This window comes from Pristis pectinata, chromosome 5 (genome assembly GCF_009764475.1).
Source record: "Pristis pectinata isolate sPriPec2 chromosome 5, sPriPec2.1.pri, whole genome shotgun sequence".
Taxonomy (NCBI): domain Eukaryota; kingdom Metazoa; phylum Chordata; class Chondrichthyes; order Rhinopristiformes; family Pristidae; genus Pristis; species Pristis pectinata.
The window spans coordinates 79,445,795-79,466,195 of record NC_067409.1 but is presented as its reverse complement, the minus strand read 5'-3'; the positions used below and the strand labels follow the sequence as shown (position 1 = coordinate 79,466,195).

General features: G+C 43.3%; 1 protein-coding gene across 6 annotated transcripts in view; it reads right to left on the bottom strand.

Moving 5' to 3' along the window:
- Positions 1–2: 2 nt before the first annotated feature.
- The window catches only part of LOC127570222 (lysine-specific histone demethylase 2), a 69,488-nt gene continuing 49,089 nt past the window's right edge, over positions 3–20,401 (bottom strand). For 5 of the 6 annotated variants that reach the window (XM_052015525.1, XM_052015521.1, XM_052015523.1 and 2 more), the window contains exons 18-21: positions 19,354–19,479; positions 12,330–12,452; positions 2,927–3,079; positions 3–1,619 (exon numbers count right to left, since the gene is read on the bottom strand). In XM_052015525.1, coding sequence (XP_051871485.1) covers positions 1,536–1,619; positions 2,927–3,079; positions 12,330–12,452; positions 19,354–19,479 — 486 coding nt within the window. In that variant the 3' untranslated portion in view covers positions 3–1,535. The remainder of the gene's footprint in view (positions 1,620–2,926; positions 3,080–12,329; positions 12,453–19,353; positions 19,480–20,401) is intronic. The other variant, XM_052015522.1, reaches the window with a different exon arrangement.

Sequence of the window (20,401 nt, the reverse complement as noted above, 5' to 3'; positions counted from 1 at the left end):
ACTTCTTTTAAATTCTTTTATAAAGAGTATGACCAACTTACAGAATCTTTCCAAATGGAAAGAACATCCATCTTGTTGCGAACTCATTCGATCATTATACACCTGTTCAGAATAGTTAAATTTACCTGATACAATGGGAGTCCTCTTAATATCAATTCTTGATATTCAGCATTGGTGTTTTAATCTAATCAGAATTGAGCAACTTCAGAACAAAACTAGGAATTTTGTACTGGAAAACAAACAGCTTCAATTTAGGAAAGCTTTGTTACCATTATGCAAACCAGAATTATAGGTCAGATATTGCATACAATATTGCAGTGGTACAGTATAGCATGCTAAAACTGAAATTTTGGATCAGGTTGCTGAAGAACAAGTTTGTGAGGTAATTTCAAATTACAAATGAGTTTTCAATCTAGTAATTAACTGGTGGAATGAGGAAGGCTGAGAATGCAGTACCTGAGATTGTTTATAGTTTAAATTACCCCAAAGGCAAACTGGCATTATAGCTCAACCATTTGTAGATAGTATAGACACAAAGGAGGCAATTCCACCAAAATGAAACATTTACATCAATATATACAAGCCTTACATTTGTAGATCTACAAAATCTCACTATAAATAAAATCAAAGATTTAGTTTTGGCAGTGAAAGAATTGTACTTGTCATCTCAGTACATTTTACAAGCAATAGATTAATAGCACTCAAGTTGACTAGAAGTAAAAGGCAGTGTTATTTGCACATTTTTAAACTGACATGAGTTTTAACAACAGTAACTAGATGGATTTTGGACTGTAAAATGCAAGTTGCATCTTCATTTTCCTGTTGTAAAGCATAGATGTGAAGATGTTAGCTCAGTTTCTGAAGTAACAAAACTGCTGCCTAGCACCATTTTAAAAACACTAATGATTATCCAAACTGAACATTTTGCACACTGTTTACTTGACTGAGCTAATTATATCCTGGTTATAAGTGCACATTGTTTTGCTTATCACTGCAAACAATTAACTAAAGTTTCAAGAAAATCATTGACACCAGGATAGAAATTAGATTTGCTGCAAAAAAAAAAGCAATCCTTGTTATATTTCCAAACCTTTTGGTTACCCTTGCAGCAACTATTAATGGATTGCTAGAATCCAATATTAGTAATTCTGCAAAAATAACTGAATAGTTCAAATTTTACAAATCCTGGCTTCTCTTTAGCCATACAATCTCATTAACATTTAAGTGTTATGAAAGCTATTCAGTATTTTTTGTATTCTTTTGAACTGATGCTTATGTTTCATGACTTGGTTAAAAGGTTCTAAGTTGTGGGTTTATTGCCTTTATTTATAATGTAAATAGTTGCTGAAAATTTAACCAATTTTTGTACTCTATTTGAATGTTTTAATCAGTTTTCATTCTTGGTCTGCAACTCTTCATCCTTGAAGTTAAAGCACAGGAACTTACCATTACAGAATTTAGCAGCATTTTTTTTAAACAAGAGCAGTACCTTCCACATACAGCATTTTCAATCAATCCCATATACAAAACATCTTTTACAATGCAGCAATTTTACTAGCTTCTCTGACTCCACTGAGGTACGCCCCTGTAACAGTTTGTGGAAAGTGTCGATTTGTTGCCTGTTTTAAAAAAAAATTTAAAATCAGGATTTCTATATTAGTATTCTGGTAAACTTTTAAACTAATAGTGATCAAAAACAATCAGGAGTGAAGTTTGTACTTCAGGGCAAGACCAGCCCTTCATATAGCCATTGGCATATTTCTAAACATCAATTATTTCAAAAAGCTAGTCATCAAAATCAGAACTAATAACTAGATAAAGGAGCATCTGAAGAGAAATTGTACAGACAAAGGAAAAATTAGGTACAATGATCCTTAAAGTTCTCAGTTTTGATTTGATGAGAATTCTTTTCAGTGACAATACTGAGTGCTTGCTGCATCTAAGGTTTTATGTACAGTTTAAGGAAATGATTACACCATTGAACCTAGGTAGATCGATCTTAAGGTGTTACACTTCAGATATGCATAGCTTTAAAACAAAATGATCAGCTGCCATAGATTGCTCAATGCTGATATTTGGGGAATGCACTTAAGAAAATGGTTACATGTTAAGCATAAACAGAGGGAAAATAGTCCATATACTTTGGTTAAATGAATCTAGATTTTTCACTTGCTGGGTTATAGTATTGATATTATATCCAGTGCATTGAAATTAAGATTGACAATACAATATACAAGTTTAAATATTTAAAGGTGTTTTGGAGGAAAAAAATTAAATCAAATTTACCACCATTTTGCTTAATGGTTCTACTATCTGGTTATTACTGAACTAGTTTAACAGTACCTTTTTAATTTGTTTGCTGAAGACCATTGTTACTTTTAAAGGACAATTTTATGTGCTAAGGAATATAGTAACATGGTTGATCTAGAATAGACTAAATACATGTCTGGTGGTATACAAGGAACAAGTCTCTAATCTTCATATGTCTGGAAAATTAAAGATTGCCTTTTTCCATGGCCTGATTTTAATTTTGAACATTGCCTGGTTAACATACATCACAAGTGGAAGATTTTGTACACCAATTCTGAGTATTTGGATTTTATAGTCAATCAGCAAGTTAGTAATTGTATGGAATGTAGAAGTTCCTTGGGAGAAACGTTTTGTTAGCATAACAAAATTGATAGCTAATATTCATTTTTCTGTAACTTTTTGATGTCCTTGATCATCTGAATTGGTCACTTTTGATATTTGTTAAGCACATGGGGTTTGTATCTTAGTGATAATAAATCACAAGGAAACAAAATAGGTAAGTGGATTTATTTAACATCTTCCTTCATGAATCAATTTTTAGACACCTTCTCAGAGCAACTGGAAATGAGCAATTATACATTTTTAAAAAAACCAATCCCATGCTGAATCTACTTACCTCACCAGCAAAAAAAACTTTTCCTTGTATATCTTCAGCAATTATATCATAAGCTTCACCACTTCCGCCTGCCTTTATAAAGCTGTAAGCCATTTGTGTCCAAGGGTCCTTGTTCCACTGTGTAACAAAGTATCTGATTGGATCTGGAACTTCCTGTGGGGATGGTTAATAAATGTACAATTAATAGTTGCATGTTCTTGCAACATTGGGTCTATGCTGCCTTCCAGGGGAACAATTGGATTCATCCCATTCTCCCTGCAATTAATTTCTTATGTATGTCCATCTATTTTGCCATTAACCTGCAAAGGATACCTTACAGTAGTCAACTAACTGAACAGCAAGTCTTCGGGGTGTGGGAAGAAACAGGAGGACTCAAAGTCAAGATTTAACCTGACTCCCAAGTCCCTGGAACTAAGGCAATAGCACCAACTGCTCCTTCACCATGTCACCCCAATTCCATGGTGCATTTGAACATTGTCTGCTCTCTTATGATTTTTCAGCAATTAAATACAAAATTTGTTGTTCATACTCAAATACATCAAAAGTTGGAATTTCAAAAAGAAACTTATTTTTAAAGCCTTTTGTGGAGTGAATTTGAATGAACCACTTCCATATTTTGGACAAATAGGATTGGTATAACTAAATACACAGCTATAATTTGGGTACAACATCTGAGCTTTTGAATAGCACTCAATTTATATTGCCATACCAGATAAGCTCCAGGATCATTTTAATTAGAATCAGCACTGGTTCCAATAATGTGATCAACTGACAGTAATAATAAAATTAGAAGACAATCACTTCTTGTGGATCTTTCCCTTGTTTCATTTTTAAAAGCAATTCTCATGTCTTAGTTCACTCAAATTTTCCTGTACCTTTATCAGTTCTGTAACATGTAAACTCCATTTTTGGGGAAAGGCTGTAAGGTTGGTTTACCCCCACCCAGAACTGGTCATATACTAATTTGCACAAAGTTCTGGTCATCCATCACCTACATTTGCTAATCTATTACTAGTTGAGATCTGGTAATACCTATATTCTAAAATTATCACACGTTTTCAAATCCCTCTTTTCCTTACACTTCCCCATTGCTAACCACTACATACCATCACTCAAAGATCTAACTTTCTCTATTCCCACCTTGATGAGCAGCTCTGCCTCTATCACCCTTCCAAATCTCTGCTGACTTTCCATGGTTAAACTGTGCTTTTCTAAATGAAGATTCACACTGTCAGAATGGAATTCAATAATTTGCTCAGCACTACTGTCAAATTAAGTAGTGGTAATAAAATGGTTTATCCTTTCTTTCCCCTTTTGAAGCAAAGGTGCAATGCTAGCAGTCTTCCAACACTCTCATACCACTCCTGAAGCCACAGATGATTAAAAAATTGTCAGTGCCTCAGCTTGCTTCTTTCAATAGCCTGTGATACATTTCATCTGTGCCTATTTATCCACTTTAAGATGGTTCATTTCCCCCCCACCCACTACACTGATCCCATTCAATATTTCAAAGTCTTAATACAGCATCAGCACCAATCCTGTTTTCATAAAGACATTCACAAAATACTTATTCAGAACCTTGTCCACATCTTCCACCTTCACAGAGTTTTGTATATCCCTAATTGGTCCTACTCATGCCTTGGTTATCCTTTATGGACACACAAAACCTCAAGATGTTGATTTTCTTGTACACATTTTTTTTCCCCATACTCTTTGCTTTTGTAATTTCCCTCCTACAATTGCAATATTAAGCTCTCAATGTCCAACAAACTTCCCTTTCTTGATTCTTCATATTCTCTACATCTCATCATCCAGGGAGTTCCAAATTTGGTAGTATCACCCTCTCTTTGCAAGAACTCAGAACTTGAATCTCCTTCATATGCATCTCCTGCTGCTCAGAGACTGGTTTATCCTAGAGTAGCTGTTTCCACTCCACCTTTACCAAATCATGTGTTTTGTAAAATTGACTATATTCTAATTTAGAACCTTTACTCCACAATTATAATAAATTAACCCAATTATGATCTCCACCACAAAAATGCTCTTCCAACAATGCTACATCCACCTGTCCAATTTCATTCCCGAAGCTAAACGCAGAATTGCCACCCCTCAAGAGTTGTACAATATAGAAACAGGCCTTTGGCCTACCATGTCCATTCCAACTTTTTTGCCCATCTCCACTAATCCCATTTGCCTGCAATAGGACTGTTTCCTTCCAGGCCTTGTCTATTTAAGTGCATGTTAAAATGCTTCTATTGGGCTTGCTACTTATTGGAATTCAGTGCGCTGTACATCTTTTCCACTAGACCAACAGACTTTGTAGACCAGTTAATATTTGGGCAATTCAAACCTCTCACTATTAGCACCTTTGAGCTTTTGAACACCCCTGAAATTTGCCTACAAATTTACTCCTCTATTTCCTATATCTTTCATAGTGTGCTCCCAATGCAAATATGTTTTTTTTGTTATTTAGTTCAACACATATAGCCTCATTTGATAATCCTTCTGATAAATCATCTCTTCACAAAGCTGAGATTACTTCATTAAATAACATTGCGACCTCCCTCCTTTTCTATCCTATCCAAAAACCACATATCAGGAATGTTGCCTTCCAGACCTACCCCATTAAGCTACATTTAATAATAGCTAATATAATCAAACACGTTGATACAATCACAAAGAAGGCACGCCAGCATCACTAGGAGTTTGAGGAGATTTAATATGTCAAAGACTTGCAAATTTCTATAGATGTACAGTGGAGAGTATCCTGACAGGTTGTATCACAGCCTGGTATGAAGGCTCCAATGCACAGGATTGCAAGAGGCTGCAAAGGGTTGTAGAGTCAGCCAGCTCCATCACAGGCACAGCCCTCCCCACCATCAAGGACATCTTCAGGAGGCATTGCCTCAAGAAGGCAGCATCCATCACTAAGGACCCTCACCATCCAGGGCTTGCCCTCTTCTCGTTACTACCGTTGGGGAGGAGGTACAGGAGCCTGAATACCCACAATCAATGATTGAGGAACAGCTTCTTCCCCTCTGCCATCAGATTTCTGAATGCTCCATGAACACTACTTCATTATTCCTTTTTCACTATTTATTTTGTAATTTACAGTAATTTTTGTCTTTGCACTGTACTGCTGCCACAAAACAACACATTTCACAACATACAAGTCAGTGATAATAAACTTGATTCTGATTCTTCCATGGGTGTTGGTGCCCTCAATTTAGCTGCATGATTTCCTATACTTCTTGCAAGTATATTCTGTTAAACAAGGTCACAGATTTATTTTTATTTTCTAACCTGCTTTTAAGCTCCCTCACTAATTTTCTACCTTCCATTTCTAGTTCTGCTTTTCTCCCTTCTGAATTTAAGTTCACCTTCCCATCCCCACTCTGCTAAATTTAACCCCCCACCCCAACGAGCACCAGCAAACCAATTTGCCAGGATATTGAACCCAGTCTCTATGAGGTGCAATTCCCCTGGCCTGTAAAGATTGCACCTTCCCCATAATTGATCCCGTTGCCCCAGGAATCTGAAACACTCCCTTCAACATCATCTCTCTAGCAATTTATTTACCTATCCTATTTCTATACTCACCAGCACGTGGTTCCAGGAGTAATCTGGAATTATTAGCTGAAATCCTACTTAAACTCTTCAAAGTCTACCTGCAGAACTTCCCTTTTATCCACCCATGTCATTGGGTTTTTTTTTGTACCAATTTCTGACTGTTCATTCTCCCCCTCCAGACTACGCTGCAGGTTTGCAGATATGTCGACACAAGCACCAGTGACGCAACAGACAACCCTGGAATTATGTCTGTACTGCAGAAAAGCATGTCTGTGCCCCTAACTAAAGAAACCCCCAACAACTATTGACTGCTCCTCCCTCCCTGTACCTGAGCCTCCCATGGTCTTAGCTCTGGTTGTACTACCCAGTTGAACCCTTTGATGAACCCTTCATCAACTTTCCACACAGATGCCTTATTATAGAGCAGGATAACTTTCAACATCTCCCAAGCCATCTGATTGTTCTTTTTATGTCTGTCTGGCAGTGACCCAATCCCTGACCACACTCCCAAGGTGCAAGGTGACCATTTCACGAAACACAGCATCTTCAAGACATTCAGTGAATCAGCTGTTGCTCAAGCTCCAAAATCCAGAGCTCAAGCGCTCCAGCTGATGACACTTCCCGTACCTTTGGTTGGTCACAGTAAATGTTCTGGAGTTCCCACAGGGGACAGGATGTGCTTTTCGTGGGTCTGAGCTTCCCTGCTGTCTCTAATTATCAGATTAGCTCTTTAAGCAGAAACCACAAAAGTACCTGTTCCTCCCACTGTACCAAAATTCCAAGTTTCATTCATTAGCACTCCATAAAACTGGGCTCCATGCTACCTATGTGCATTAGCAAAACCCTCCTGCATTGCAGGAGGGAAGGGACCAGAGCAAGGTCAGGACGAAACTGTTTTGCATGGTATAACTAGATTCCAGTTGGAGCAAGACAATTGCAGGTGCTGAAAATCAAATAAAATCAGAAAACTGGAAGCACTCAGTAGGTCAAGCAGCATCAATGGGGAGAGAAACTGATTCAACATTTACCATCAAGGACCCTTAATCAGAACCAAAAATATGAGAAGGTGGAGAGAACAGAAGGTAAATCTGTGCTAAGGTGCAGACTAAAGTTGACAAGGTACAATTGCTTCAAAACCTGGCAGGTGGACTAAAATGATTCAGAAACAATTTGAAACAGGAAGGTACAGTTATATCTGTGGAGGGGAAAAGGATTTAACTGAAAATGTTAAACTGAATATTAATTTTGTGACAATGTTAAGACAATGTGAAGATAATTATGGGGGATTTTAACATGAAGGTGGACTGGGAAATCCAGAATGGCGGTAGTACTCAGGAGAGGGAGTTTGTGGAATGTCTAAGGGATGTTTTTCTAGAGCAACTTGTTGAAGATCCCACCAGGGGATCGGCTGTTTTGGATTGGGTGCTGTGTAATGAACCGGAGGTGATTAGGGAACTAAAGGTAAAGGAACCACTGGGAACCAGTGATCACAATATGATTGAGTTCAGTTTCAAGTTTGAGAAGGAGAAGCTGATGATTGGTGTATCGATATTTCAGTGGAACAAAGGAAATTACAATGGCATGAGAGAGGAGTTGGCCCTAATTGATTGGAAGAGTAAGCTGGCTGGAGGGACGGCAGAGGAGAAATGGAAGGAATTTCTACAGGAAATAAGGAAATTGCAGGATAGATATATTCCAAGAAAAAAGGTTTTGAATGGAAAAAAGGCACAAATGTGGATAACGAGAGAGGTGAAGGCTTAACTAAAAGCAAAAGGGGCGGCGTACAAAGAAGCAAAAATTAGTGGGAAAACAGAAGACTGGGAAGCTTTTAAAAACCTGCAGAGAGAAACTAAGAAGGTCATTAGGAAAGAAAAGATGAATTATGAAAGGAAGTTGGCGGATAACATTCGAAAGGATACCAAGAGTTTTTTTTAAATACATAAGGTGTAAAAGAGAGACACGGGTTGATATAGGACCAGTTGATAACGGTGCAGGAGCTATTATAATGGACGACAGAGAGATGGCAGAGGAATTGAATGAATATTTTGCATCGGTCTTCACCGTGGAGGACATCAGCAATGTGCCGGTTAGTCAGGAGTCTCACGAAATGGAATTGAGTTCAGTTAAGATTACTAGGGAGAAGGTGCTAGGAAAACTAAATGGGCTAAAGACTGATAAGTCTCCCGGACAGGATGAGATGCATCCACAGGTTCTGAAGGAGGTGGCTTTAGAGATAGCGGAGGCATTGGCGATAATTTTCCAGAAATCGATAGATTCCGGCGTGGTTCCGGAGGACTGGAGGGTCGCAAATGTAGTTCCATTGTATAAGAAAGGTGGGAGGCAGCATAAAGGAAATTACAGACCTATTAGTCTGACGTCAGTGGTGGGAAAGTTATTGGAATCTATCCTCAAGGATGGGGTTACGGAATACCTAGAGGCGCAAGGCAAGATAGGTCCTAGCCAACATGGTTTTGTGAAGGGAAGATCCTGCCTGACCAACCTATTGGAGTTTTTTGAAGAAATCACAGGTAGGGTAGATAAGGGAGATGCAGTAGATGTTGTGTATTTAGACTTTCAAAAGGCCTTTGATAAGGTGCCTCACAAGAGACTGATTAATAAGATGAGAGGTCATGGAATTACGGGTAGGATAACAGAATGGGTGGAGCATTGGCTGGTTGACAGGAAGCAAAGAGTGGAAATAAAAGGATCTCGTTCTGGTTGGTTACCAGTTACTAGTGGTGTGCCGCAGGGGTCGGTGTTGGGACCGCTCCTTTTTACCTTGTACATTAACGATTTGGATGATGGAATAAATGGTTTCATGGCTAAGTTTGCGGATGACACCAAGATAGGGGGAGGAGTAGGGAGTATTGAAGAGATAGGAAGGTTGCAGAGGGACCTAGACAGTTTAGGAGAATGGGCAAGGAAATAGCAGACGAGATTCAATGTAGAGAAATGTGCAGTTGTACACTTTGGAAGCAGAAATAAGCGGGCAGATTATTATCTAGGAGGAGAGAAAATCCAAAGCACGGAAGTACAAAGGGACTTGGGGGTACTCGTGCAGGATACCTTAAGGGTTAACCACCAGGTCGGATCGGTGGTAAAGAAAGCGAGTGCTATGTTGGCATTCATTTCGAGAGGTATAGTGTATAAAAGTAAGGAAGTGTTGATGAGGCTCTACGGGGCACTAGTGAGGCCTCATTTGGAATATTGTGCGCAGTTTTGGGCCCCACATCTTAGGAAGGATGTGTTGACGTTGGAGAGGGTTCAGAGGAGATTTACGAGGATGATTCCAGGAATGAAAGGGCTTACGTATGAGGAGCGTTTGTCGGCTCTTGGACTGTACTCGCTGGAGTACAGAAGAATGAGAGGGGACCTCATAGCGACATTTAAAATATTGATAGGAAAGGACAGAGTAAATGTGGCTAGGCTGTTTCCCTTGGTGGGTGAGTCCAGGACCAGAGGGCACAATCTTAGAATTAGAGGGTACAGTTTCAAAACAGAGATGAGGAAAAATTTCTTTAGCCAGAGGGTGGTGAATTTGTGGAACTCCTTGCCACGTACAGCAGTGGAGGCCAGATCAGTGGGGGCGTTCAAGGAGGAGATAGATAGATATCTAAATAGTCAGGATATCAAGGGATATGGGGATAAAGCCGGAAATTGGGATTAGAAGTTTTTTTTTATTCCCCCATTCCCCATTTCTATTTCCCTTTCCTTGGAGCAGACTCGATGGGCCGAATGGCCTGCTTCTGCTCCCTTGTCTTGTGATCTTGTGAAGTGTTATTAAATAGTAACATTGTGGGCTGAATGGTATTCTAAGATTGGATGACTGCTTTGCGGAATACTTTTATTCGGTTAATGATGGCAATCTCATATTTTATTTTTCCATCCCATTCCCACTCTGACACTTCTGTCTTCAGCTCCTAGCTGAGAAACAAAATTAATTTCTGTGAAAAAAGAACATGCCAAAACAAAGAATCTATCTGGAAAATCCTGCTTGCAGATTGAGGGAAGGACCCAACAAGGTGAAATGCAAGTGAGAAAGTGTCAATTACTTTGTTTAAAGTATGGAAAAGCAGAATTTCTTTCAAAAACATTGAAAGACACAAGAAAGGAGAAGGCAGTGCAGCTCCCCAGTCTGCTCCTCCATTCAATGTGACATGGCTGATATTCTACCTCAACAATATTTTCCTACATTCTCCACATAAACCTTGATTTCTTTAATATCCAGAAATCTATCAAACTGCTTTGAATGCAATCATTGACAGAGCTTCCTCAGCCCTCCGGAGAAGGCAATTCCAAAGATTTCTCACTCAGAATGAAGAAATTTCTTCTCATTTTGGTCCTACCTCATGTTCAGACTACGATTCCTACATCCTTGCCATATCTCACCTTAGGAGTCCTCTAAGATTGTTTCAACAAGGTCACATCTCGTTCTTCCAAACTCCAAAGAAAGAGGCCTAACCTACTCAATCTCTCCTCATATAATAGATTTGCCATTCCAGGAAACAGATCGATGAAACTTTGCTGCACCCCTTTTATAGGAAGTATATTCTTTTCTAGGAAAGACCACCAAAATTATACATAAAAGTCCAGGAGAGGTTACATCAAGGCCCAATATAATTATACTTTACTATTGCACTCAATTCCTCTAGCAATAAAGACCAACAAACCATTTACCCTCCTAACTGCCTGCGGCAGCTGCATGCTAACTTCAGTGACTCGTGTGCAAGGACACGCTGACTCCTTTGAACATAAACATTTCCCAGTCTCTCTTTTCTTCACATGTGAATGACCTCACATTTTTCCCCCACATCTACTACGTTGCTGTCGATTCCTCAGTTTGAAGCCTCTTTGCATCCTTATCACTATGTACATTCGTATTTAGTTTTGTGTCATTGACAAACTTGGAAACAATACATTTTGACCTTTCAGTCAAATCATTGATATAGATTGTGAATAGTTGTTGCCCAGTGATCTTTATGTAATCGCAAGTCACAGCCCACAAATCCAAGGACTCACATTTTACCCACTTTGTTCTCTATCTGTTAAGCAACAATTAACTGACAATCATCGTCTCTGCCTCAATTGTACATAAAATTCAACATACCCTAACAATACGAGAGACTCTCGGCAGAGATCCTCACATGCTTATATCAATCAAATAAAGACTTTCTAAGTGGTGCTTAATCCATACCATTTCTGATCAGACAGTTTATAGCAACAGATTTCCTTTAAGAAGAAAACACTACAAAGTCTCCTATGGGGAAAAAAAAATGCAACGTCCTCAACAACTGCAGGAAGCTGTTGACCTGCTCAAATCTCTATTATGTGAACATGCAGAGGCTGGGTGCAAGCAGAAGGAGCAGACAACATCCCACACAACACTGTTCAGCACACCTACCCCACATGTGCCAGAATCTGCAGGGTCATTTACAGAGCCCACAGAAATGGAATGGAAGTGAGCTTGACTGATAGACTGTCTATGAACTAAAGTTCTAACTATAGTGAAAAGGGAATCCACTGTTAACATATCTAACCCCACTGCACATGGCATCAGTGATGTAATACTGCCTTTCCTTTATTCTAGCAAACTGGGTACAATGCAATTGTGATATTTTCTTTATGAATGCACCAAGTTATTTTGGGGGGGGGGGGTGGAATTAGGTTGCAGAGGTGTGGAGAAAGGTTGGGGTGCAGAATGCTATAATGAGAACACAAGTAGAGATTTGGCTCACACACTTTAGGCACTATCCAGGCATTAACAATTTACCCCAGAGAAAGTTTGTGTACTTGATTATTGGTGAAAAAGTTATTTGAAATTTGCATTCCTCACCTGTTCTTTAAAAAGTTCTCTGAGGACATTCATGCATAGTTCAGTCACTTGTTCCTCTTGCATATCCCGTATTACAGCCACTGCATCTCCACTGATCACTGACATCAGGACACAATGTTTGCCCTGAAAAAGTTTAATTGGAATAAATGCAAAAATAATTCACAATATGCTAACAAAGGAAAGTAATTCCAAAAGAATGGATTCTTGAAGAACAGAAGAATTCAGACAGCACTGAAAATTTATTCCATTTTCATGGCCTAATTTGTACTCTCATAAACCCCATTTAACCAATGCATTCAGATATTTATTCGCAATTATCAGGCCCAGAAGAGTCGAAAACAGGTGAAATTACACCACTTAAGTTACACAAACTTTTTGGACTGATGTGCATATTATTTGCATCTAGCATAATATTGAATCCCTTAAGACCAGAATACTTGCTGAGACTGATTCTAATCCTCACGCTATACTTTGGCTATGAGCTGACTGTCTAGAAATCAAGGCAGAATTTCTCTACCACACATCACCCAGGCTGCAATATCCCACAAGTAGAAATACAGAAGGCTTTACAGGAAAATAACCCTTGGTTAAAGCTGCCTGGAAAACTTGCAGTATGTTTCCAGCTTCCTCGACCTTATAGAGTCATAGAGCAATACAGTACAGAAGCAGGCCCTTCAGCCCATCTAGTCCATGCTGCCTCGTCCCATCTACCTGCACCCGGACCATAGCCCTCTATACCTCTCTCATTCATGCACCTATCCGAACTTTTCTTAAATGTTACAATTCAACCCGCATCTACCACTTCCGCTGGCAGCTCAATCCACACTCGCACCACCCTCTGAGTTAAGTAGTTCCCCCTCTGATTCCCTTTAAATATTTCACCTTTCACCTTAAACCTATGACCTCTAGTTCTAGTCTCACCTATCCTGAGGGGAAAAAGCCTGCATGCATTCACCCCATCTATATGCCTCACAATTTTGTATACTTATATAAGATCTCCCCTCATTCTCTTGCGCTCCAGAGAATAAAGTCCTAATCTATTCAACTTATTCCTATAACTCAGGTCCTCAAGTCCCGGTAACATCCATGTGAATTTTCTCTGCACTCTTTCAAGTTTATTGATATGTTTCCTGTCAGTAGGTGACCAGAACTGCACACAATACTCTAAATTTGGCCTCACCAATGTCTTATACAACTTCAACATAACATCCCAACTCATGTACTAAATGCTTTGATTTATGAAGGCCAAAGTGCCAGAAGTTCTCTTTATGACCCTATCTACCTATGACGCCACTTTCAAGGAAGTATGGATCTGTATTCCCAGGTCCCTTAGTTCCACTGCACACCTCAGTCCCCTAGCATTCACTGTGTAGGTCTTACCCTGGTTTATCCTCCCAAAGTGCATCACCTCACACTTGTCTCCATTAAATTCTATCTGCCATTTTTCAGCCCATTTCCCCAGCTGGTCCAGATCACTGATAGCCTTCCTCGCTGTCCACTATGTCCCCAATCCTGGTGTCATCTGCAAATTTGCTGATCCAGTTTACCACATTATCATCTAAGTCATTACTATACATGATAAACAACAATGGACCCAGCACCAATCTCTGATTCACAGGCCTCCAATCGGAGAGACAACCTTGATAAAGGGTGGAAGAGACTTGAGTGAAAAGTGAACAGGGACCTCTTCATCAGTGGCCTTGTAGAGAGATACAGCATGAAACAGTCCCTTCACCCACCAAGTTTATACCAACCATTATTATACCAATCTTATCCAGCTCCTTTTACTCTCCCTACATTCTCACCAAGTTCCCCAGATTCTATCACTACACAGTAAGGGAAATTCATAGTTGCCAATTAACCTACCAAACCACACATTTTTGGGAAACCAGTGCACCCACAGAAAACACACATGGTCACAGGGAAGAATGCAGTTAGGCAAGATTCCGAATTGGGGGCGTTCAGTCATGATCCTGTGGATGGTAGCTTGGTACCATTGGCTCCTCAGCCAAGCACATATACCAAATGTCGTGATTGAATATCAGGATCGAATCCGGGTCGTTGGAATTGAGGCAGCAACTTTACTAGCTACACCAATTCTGGAGCTGAAAAATCTCTAAAATAAATCTCAATCACTTGGCGGTAAGATACAAGGATAAATTTGGGAATCGATTATATCATGGCAAATAAATCACAAAGTAATAGCATTAAGAGTTACATTTTTTTATGACTCATGTTGTAATTATTAATTCTTATATTTGACAATTATGCAAAAAAGGAACTACATCCCTCCCTGTACCGAAATGAATATAATGTAGCGGTTGCTACCGCGGAATAAAACAAGACTCTACTCGGAGGATTGCCAAACAGAACTGGTTTATTTTTCCACCTTGCGTGGGCCCTTTAAGGGAGAATCTTCCCGCCCAAAACAACCGGCAATGACGTAAGTCCTACGTCATCAGGACTTTCCCGCGCGCGGGTTCTCCCCGTCGCTCGGAAAGACGAGGCCCGCCGCCATCTTGGGCCTCGTCGCTCCGACGCCGCTCGACCCGACTGCCGAGCCGGTTCGCCCGACTAGACGGTGAGTCGCCACACAACCACCCCCCAGAACCGGCGAGACAGTCCCCAAGGTCCGTGGGCTGTGCCAGCTGCCGCTTAGGGGGGCGGCCTCTGCGTCGCAGCGTGGCAACCTCAACAGGCTGTTGCAGATCCAAGTGGGCCGGTTTGAGGCGGTCCGCCGTGAAAACCTGTTCCCTGCCTCCAATGTCCAAAATAAAGGTGGATCCGTTATTCCGTATGACTCGGAACGGTCCCTCATATGGTCGTTGCAATGGCGCCCGAGGTGTGCCCCTGTGAACGAAAACAAACTTACAGTCCCGTAGTTCCTTGGGCTGGCAGGATGGGGCTTGACTGTGCCGTGAGGTGGGAATCGGGGCCAAGGCGCCAAGCTTCTCGCGCAGTCTTTGTAGGACTGCTGGGAGTTGTTCCCCTTGGTCCCGAAGGGCAGGTATGAAATCCCCGGGGACAACTAGTGGCGCCCCGTATACAAGCTCAGCTGACGAAGTGCGGAGGTCTTCTTTGGGGGCAGTGCGTATGCCGAGCAGGACCCAAGGCAGCTCGTCAACCCAGTTAGGACCCTTCAGGCGGGCCATCAAGGCCGATTTCAGATGGCGGTGAAAACGTTCCACCAACCCGTTTGATTGAGGATGGTAGGCCGTGGTGGTGTGCAGCTGCGTCCCTAGCAGGTTCGCTAATGCAGCCCAGAGACTGGAAGTGAATTGGGTGCCTCTGTCTGAAGTGATGTGGGCCGGAATGCCAAAACGTGAGACCCAAGTTGTGAGCAGCGCCCGGGCGCAGCAATCAGTTGTGATGTCAGTCAGGGGGGTTGCCTCAGGCCACCTCGTGAACCGGTCCATGATGGTAAGGAGGTACCGGGCTCCTCTTGAAACCGGCAGAGGGCCCACGAGGTCGACGTGTATGTGGTCGAACCTCCTACGGGTAGGCTCGAACTGCTGTGGTGGGACCTTGGTGCGTCGCTGGATTTTTGACGTCTGGCAGTGCGGACAAGTCCTGGCCCACTCACTGACCTGCTTGCGCAGGCCATGCCAGACAAACTTGCTGGCGACCAGTCGGACAGTAGATCTGATGGACGGGTGCGCCAACCCATGTACCGAGTCAAAAACGCGTCTCCGCCAGGCTGCAGGGACTATAGGGCGGGGCTGACCAGTCGCAACGTCGCAAAGTAGGGTCCGCTGACCTGGACCAACCAAGAAATCTCAGAGCTGCAGACCCGAGACTGCGGTTCTGTAGCTGGGCAGTTCGTCGTCGGCTTGCTGTGCGTCAGCTAGGGCCGTGTAGTCGACACCCAAGGATAGGTTGTGGATGGTTGGTCTGGAAAGTGCATCAGCAACGACATTATCCTTTCCGGAGACATGTTGGATGTCAGTTGTGAACTCGGAAAGGTAGGATAAATGTCTCTGCTGACGAGCTGACCAGGGATCAGAGACTTTGGAGAAGGCAAAGGACAGAGGCTTATGATCGGTGAAAGCGGTGAAAGGCCTGCCTTCTAGAAAGTATCAGAAATACCGGACCGCCAGATACAGCGCTAGAAGTTCCCGATCAAAAGCGCTGTACTTCAGTTCGGGCGGTCTAAGGGGCTTGCTGAAAAATGCCAAGGGTTGCCAGCGGCCTTCGAGTAGCTGTTCCAGTACCCCACCCACCGCGGTGTTGGACGCGTCTACCGTGAGGGCAGTCAGGACGTCAGTCCTGGGGTGTACCAGCATCGTGGCGTCTGCCAGGGCGTCTTTGGCCTTAACGAAAGCAGCCGCAGCCTCGTCAGTCCAGGTGATGTCCTTGCCCTTACCAGCCAGCAGTGAGAACAGAGGGCGCATGATACGGGCTGCTGCAGGGATGAAACGATGGTAAAAGTTGACCATCCCAAGGAATTCCTGTAGGTCTTTGACTGTGTTGGGGCAGGGAAAATGGCGGATAGCATCCACCTTGGCGGGTAGGGGTGTTGCCCCATCGCTGGTGATTTTGTGGCCGAGGAAATCGATAGAGTCAAGTCCGAATTGGCACTTGGACGGGTTGATCGTGAGGCCGAAATCGCGGAGGCGGGAATACAGCTGGCGGAGGTGGGAAAGGTGTTCCTGGCGGTTACGGCTGGCGATCAGTATGTCGTCCAAGTAAATGAACACGAAGTCCAGGTCTCGGCCTACCGCGTCCATCAGCCGCTGGAAGGTCTGCGCGGCGTTCTTAAGGCCGAACGGCATCCGAAGGAATTCGAACAGGCCGAATGGGGTGATAATCGCAGTTTTGGGGACGTCATCCGGATGGACCGGGATTTGGTGGTATCCCCTAACGAGGTCCACTTTGGAAAAGATGCGGGCCCCGTGTAAGTTCGCTGCGAAGTCCTGGATGTGAGGGATGGGATAGCGGTCCGGGGTGGTGGCGTCATTCAGCCTGCGGTAGTCGTCGCAGGGCCTCCACCCTCCGGTGGCTTTGGGGACCATGTGCAGGGGGGAGGCCCAGGGGCTGTCTGACCTGCGAACAATCCCCAGCTCCTCCATGTGACGGAACTCTTCCTTTGCCAGGCGGAGCTTGTCTGGAGGTAATCGTCGTGCTCGGGCATGAAGGGGTGGCCCTGTGGTAATGATGTGGTGTCATACCCCGTGTGTGGGCGTAGAATTTGTAAACAAAGGTGCCAAAATTGATGGGAATTCGGCTAGGAGCTTGGCGAAATCGTCGCCAGAAAGGGAAATGGAGTCCAGGCGCGGGGCTGGTGGGCTGATTTCTCCCAGGGGATAGGTCCGGAGAGTGCTAGAGTGGACTAACCGCTTCCTTCGCAGGTCGACTAACAGGTTGTGGGCCCGAAGGAAATCAGCTCCTAGGAGTGGTCGGGCGACGATGGCAAGGGTAAAGGTCCAGGTAAAACGGCTGCCGCCAAAGTGTAATTGAAGCGTACGGGTGCCAAAAGACCGTATCGTTGTACCGTTGGCGGCATTGAGTAGAGGACCTGGTGGCCTGTCACGAGTGTCGCGGCCTGTCGGGGGCAAAATACTGACCTCCGCTCCAGTATCAACGAGGAAACGCTGTCCAGATTTCTTGTCCTGAACGAAGAGGAGGCTCTGTCGGCGGCCAGCCACCGTAGCCATCAGCGGCGGCTGGCCCTGGCGTTTCCCTGAAACTTGCAGGGTGGGCGGCATCGACGGGCCTCCGCACCCCACCTCTGGTGGTAGAAGCACAGCTGGTCACCCGTGTCGTCGTCTGCGTTCCTGGGGCGTGGCTGCTCGGTTGCTGGGGCCGGGCGAGGCGGGCGTTGGGCTCGCGGCCTGGTGATTTGACTGACGGACGAACCGCTCTCGCGCTTGGCCCTCCACAGGACATCTGCCCGGGCGGCCACCTCACGGGGGTTGCTGAAGTCGGCGTCAGCTAACAACAAGTGGATGTCATCGGGGAGCTGTTCGAGGAAGGCCTGTTCGAACATCAGGCATGGCTTGTGTCCCTCGGCCAATGCCAGCATCTCATTCATTAGGGCGGATGGGGATCTGTCCCCCGGGCCATCCAGATGAAGCAGGCGGGCGGGGCGCTCACGACAGGAGAGGCCGAAGGTCCGGATCAAAAGGTCTTTGAAAGCCGGGTACTTATCTTCCTCCGGAGGCGACTGGATGAAGTCTCCAACCTGGGCGGCTGTCTCCTGGTCCAGAGAGCTAACCACATGGTAGTACTTCGTGGAGTCGGAGGTGATCTGCCGAAGGTGGAATTGCACTTCAGCCTGTGTAAACCAGACGCTGGGCCGAAGTGTCCAAAAGGTGGGCAGCTTGAGGGCCACTGCGTTGGCTGCTGCGCTGTCGTCCATTTCGCGGGTCCAAAAGCCGTTTGGACCGTCGGGGTCACCAATGTAGCGGTTGCTACCGCGGAATAAAACAAGACTCTACTCGGAGGATTGCCAAACAGAACTGGTTTATTTTCCCGCCTTGCGCGGGCCCTTTAAGGGAGAATCTTCCCGCCCAAAGCAACCGGCAATGACGTAAGTCCTACGTCATCAGGACTTTCCCGCGCGCAGGTTCTCCCCGTCGCTCGGAAAGACGAGGCCCGCCGCCATCTTGGGCCTCGTCGCTCCGACGCCGCTCGACCCGACTGCCGAGCCGGTTCGCCCAACTAGACGGTGAGTCACCACAATAAGCAAAATTCCTGTATACATCAGCTATTTCACTCTCACTGTCAGTTCAGAATTCATCAATAAGATTTAGTCACTGACAATGCTACACCATCTATGTTATCTTTTCTGCAATATTATCTTGCCCACTAATTAGGTTTGGTGGGCCAGTTACATTATGTTTGCTTAAAAATTGAGAGGAAATCAATTTTCTTTCAAAAGGTTACAATTTATATTTGGTTTTCTTTCCCTTATTATTTACATTATCAATGCTGTAATTTTTATTTTCTTCTTATATGTAGGTTTAAGTGATTAGCCAATACATTAAACACAATTAATCATTAGAAGCAAGACTAATTCACTTACTTGTGGATCCATATCATAGAATACACCAAAAAGTCCACGTTTGTCAGGACTGGGAGGAATATGACCGAAGAAGTCTGCTCCCTGTATTTTCTTCTCCCAGAATTTATATGGAAACTGTAAGGCAATCTAAATGATCAAAAGTGCATGAGTTTAGAGGACTAAACACTTTCAGAATGACTGTAACTCATTTTTAGGAAGGGAGACGATTTAACTTTCAACAAAACAATCACGGATCATAAATGTATTTTAGTACAAAATCCAAACTGAACACTGTTCTAAAAGTACACAATTCTACATGTCTTCACTCAGTGGCTCAATTAGAATGCGGATTAAAGAGAATTATTATGAAAACATCTCAATGCATTCTTTGCAAAGCTGTCTGCCACAACCAGTGTCACATTCAATAATGTCTTTTCACACTACAATTTTTTTTAAACATCAAGATGTTGATTCTCCCATTCTTTAAGCTATCTGTTGGTCCAATTAAGCAATAGGTACTTGCGACCTTATGTTAACTGTACTTATCATGCCACAGGCATTTACTTCCATGTGTCCAAGCCCATCATAGACTGCCTCCATTTTGCCCATTTTATATCTTTCCTATTCCTCAACTATTCTTCACTTCAAAGCTATTTACTTCTCAACAGTTCTCTCTATGCACCATGTTTCCTCTAATGCCCCATTCTAGTTCCCATCCCTTGAAAACTAGCTTAAGCCCCCTGCAAAGTTTGAGTTCACTTTCTTATGAAAATATAATTAAATCAGATCAAATATGGTGGGGGGAAAAACTAATGACCATGGATAAGTACATGGAGGGGACGGGCTTGGAGGGTTACTGGGACTAGCAGGGAGGATGCTGTGGTCGATATGGACCAGTTGGGCCAAAGGGCCTGCTTCTGTGTTGTATTACTCTGACTCTATAAAGTAGGACTGGGCCATACCAGCACTCAAGCTCGTTCTGATAGTCAGCAAGATCATGACTGGTCCAGTACTCAAGACTACTTACCCACCCAATTCTCAATTCCTTCCACTCCTTTAGTGTCCGAAA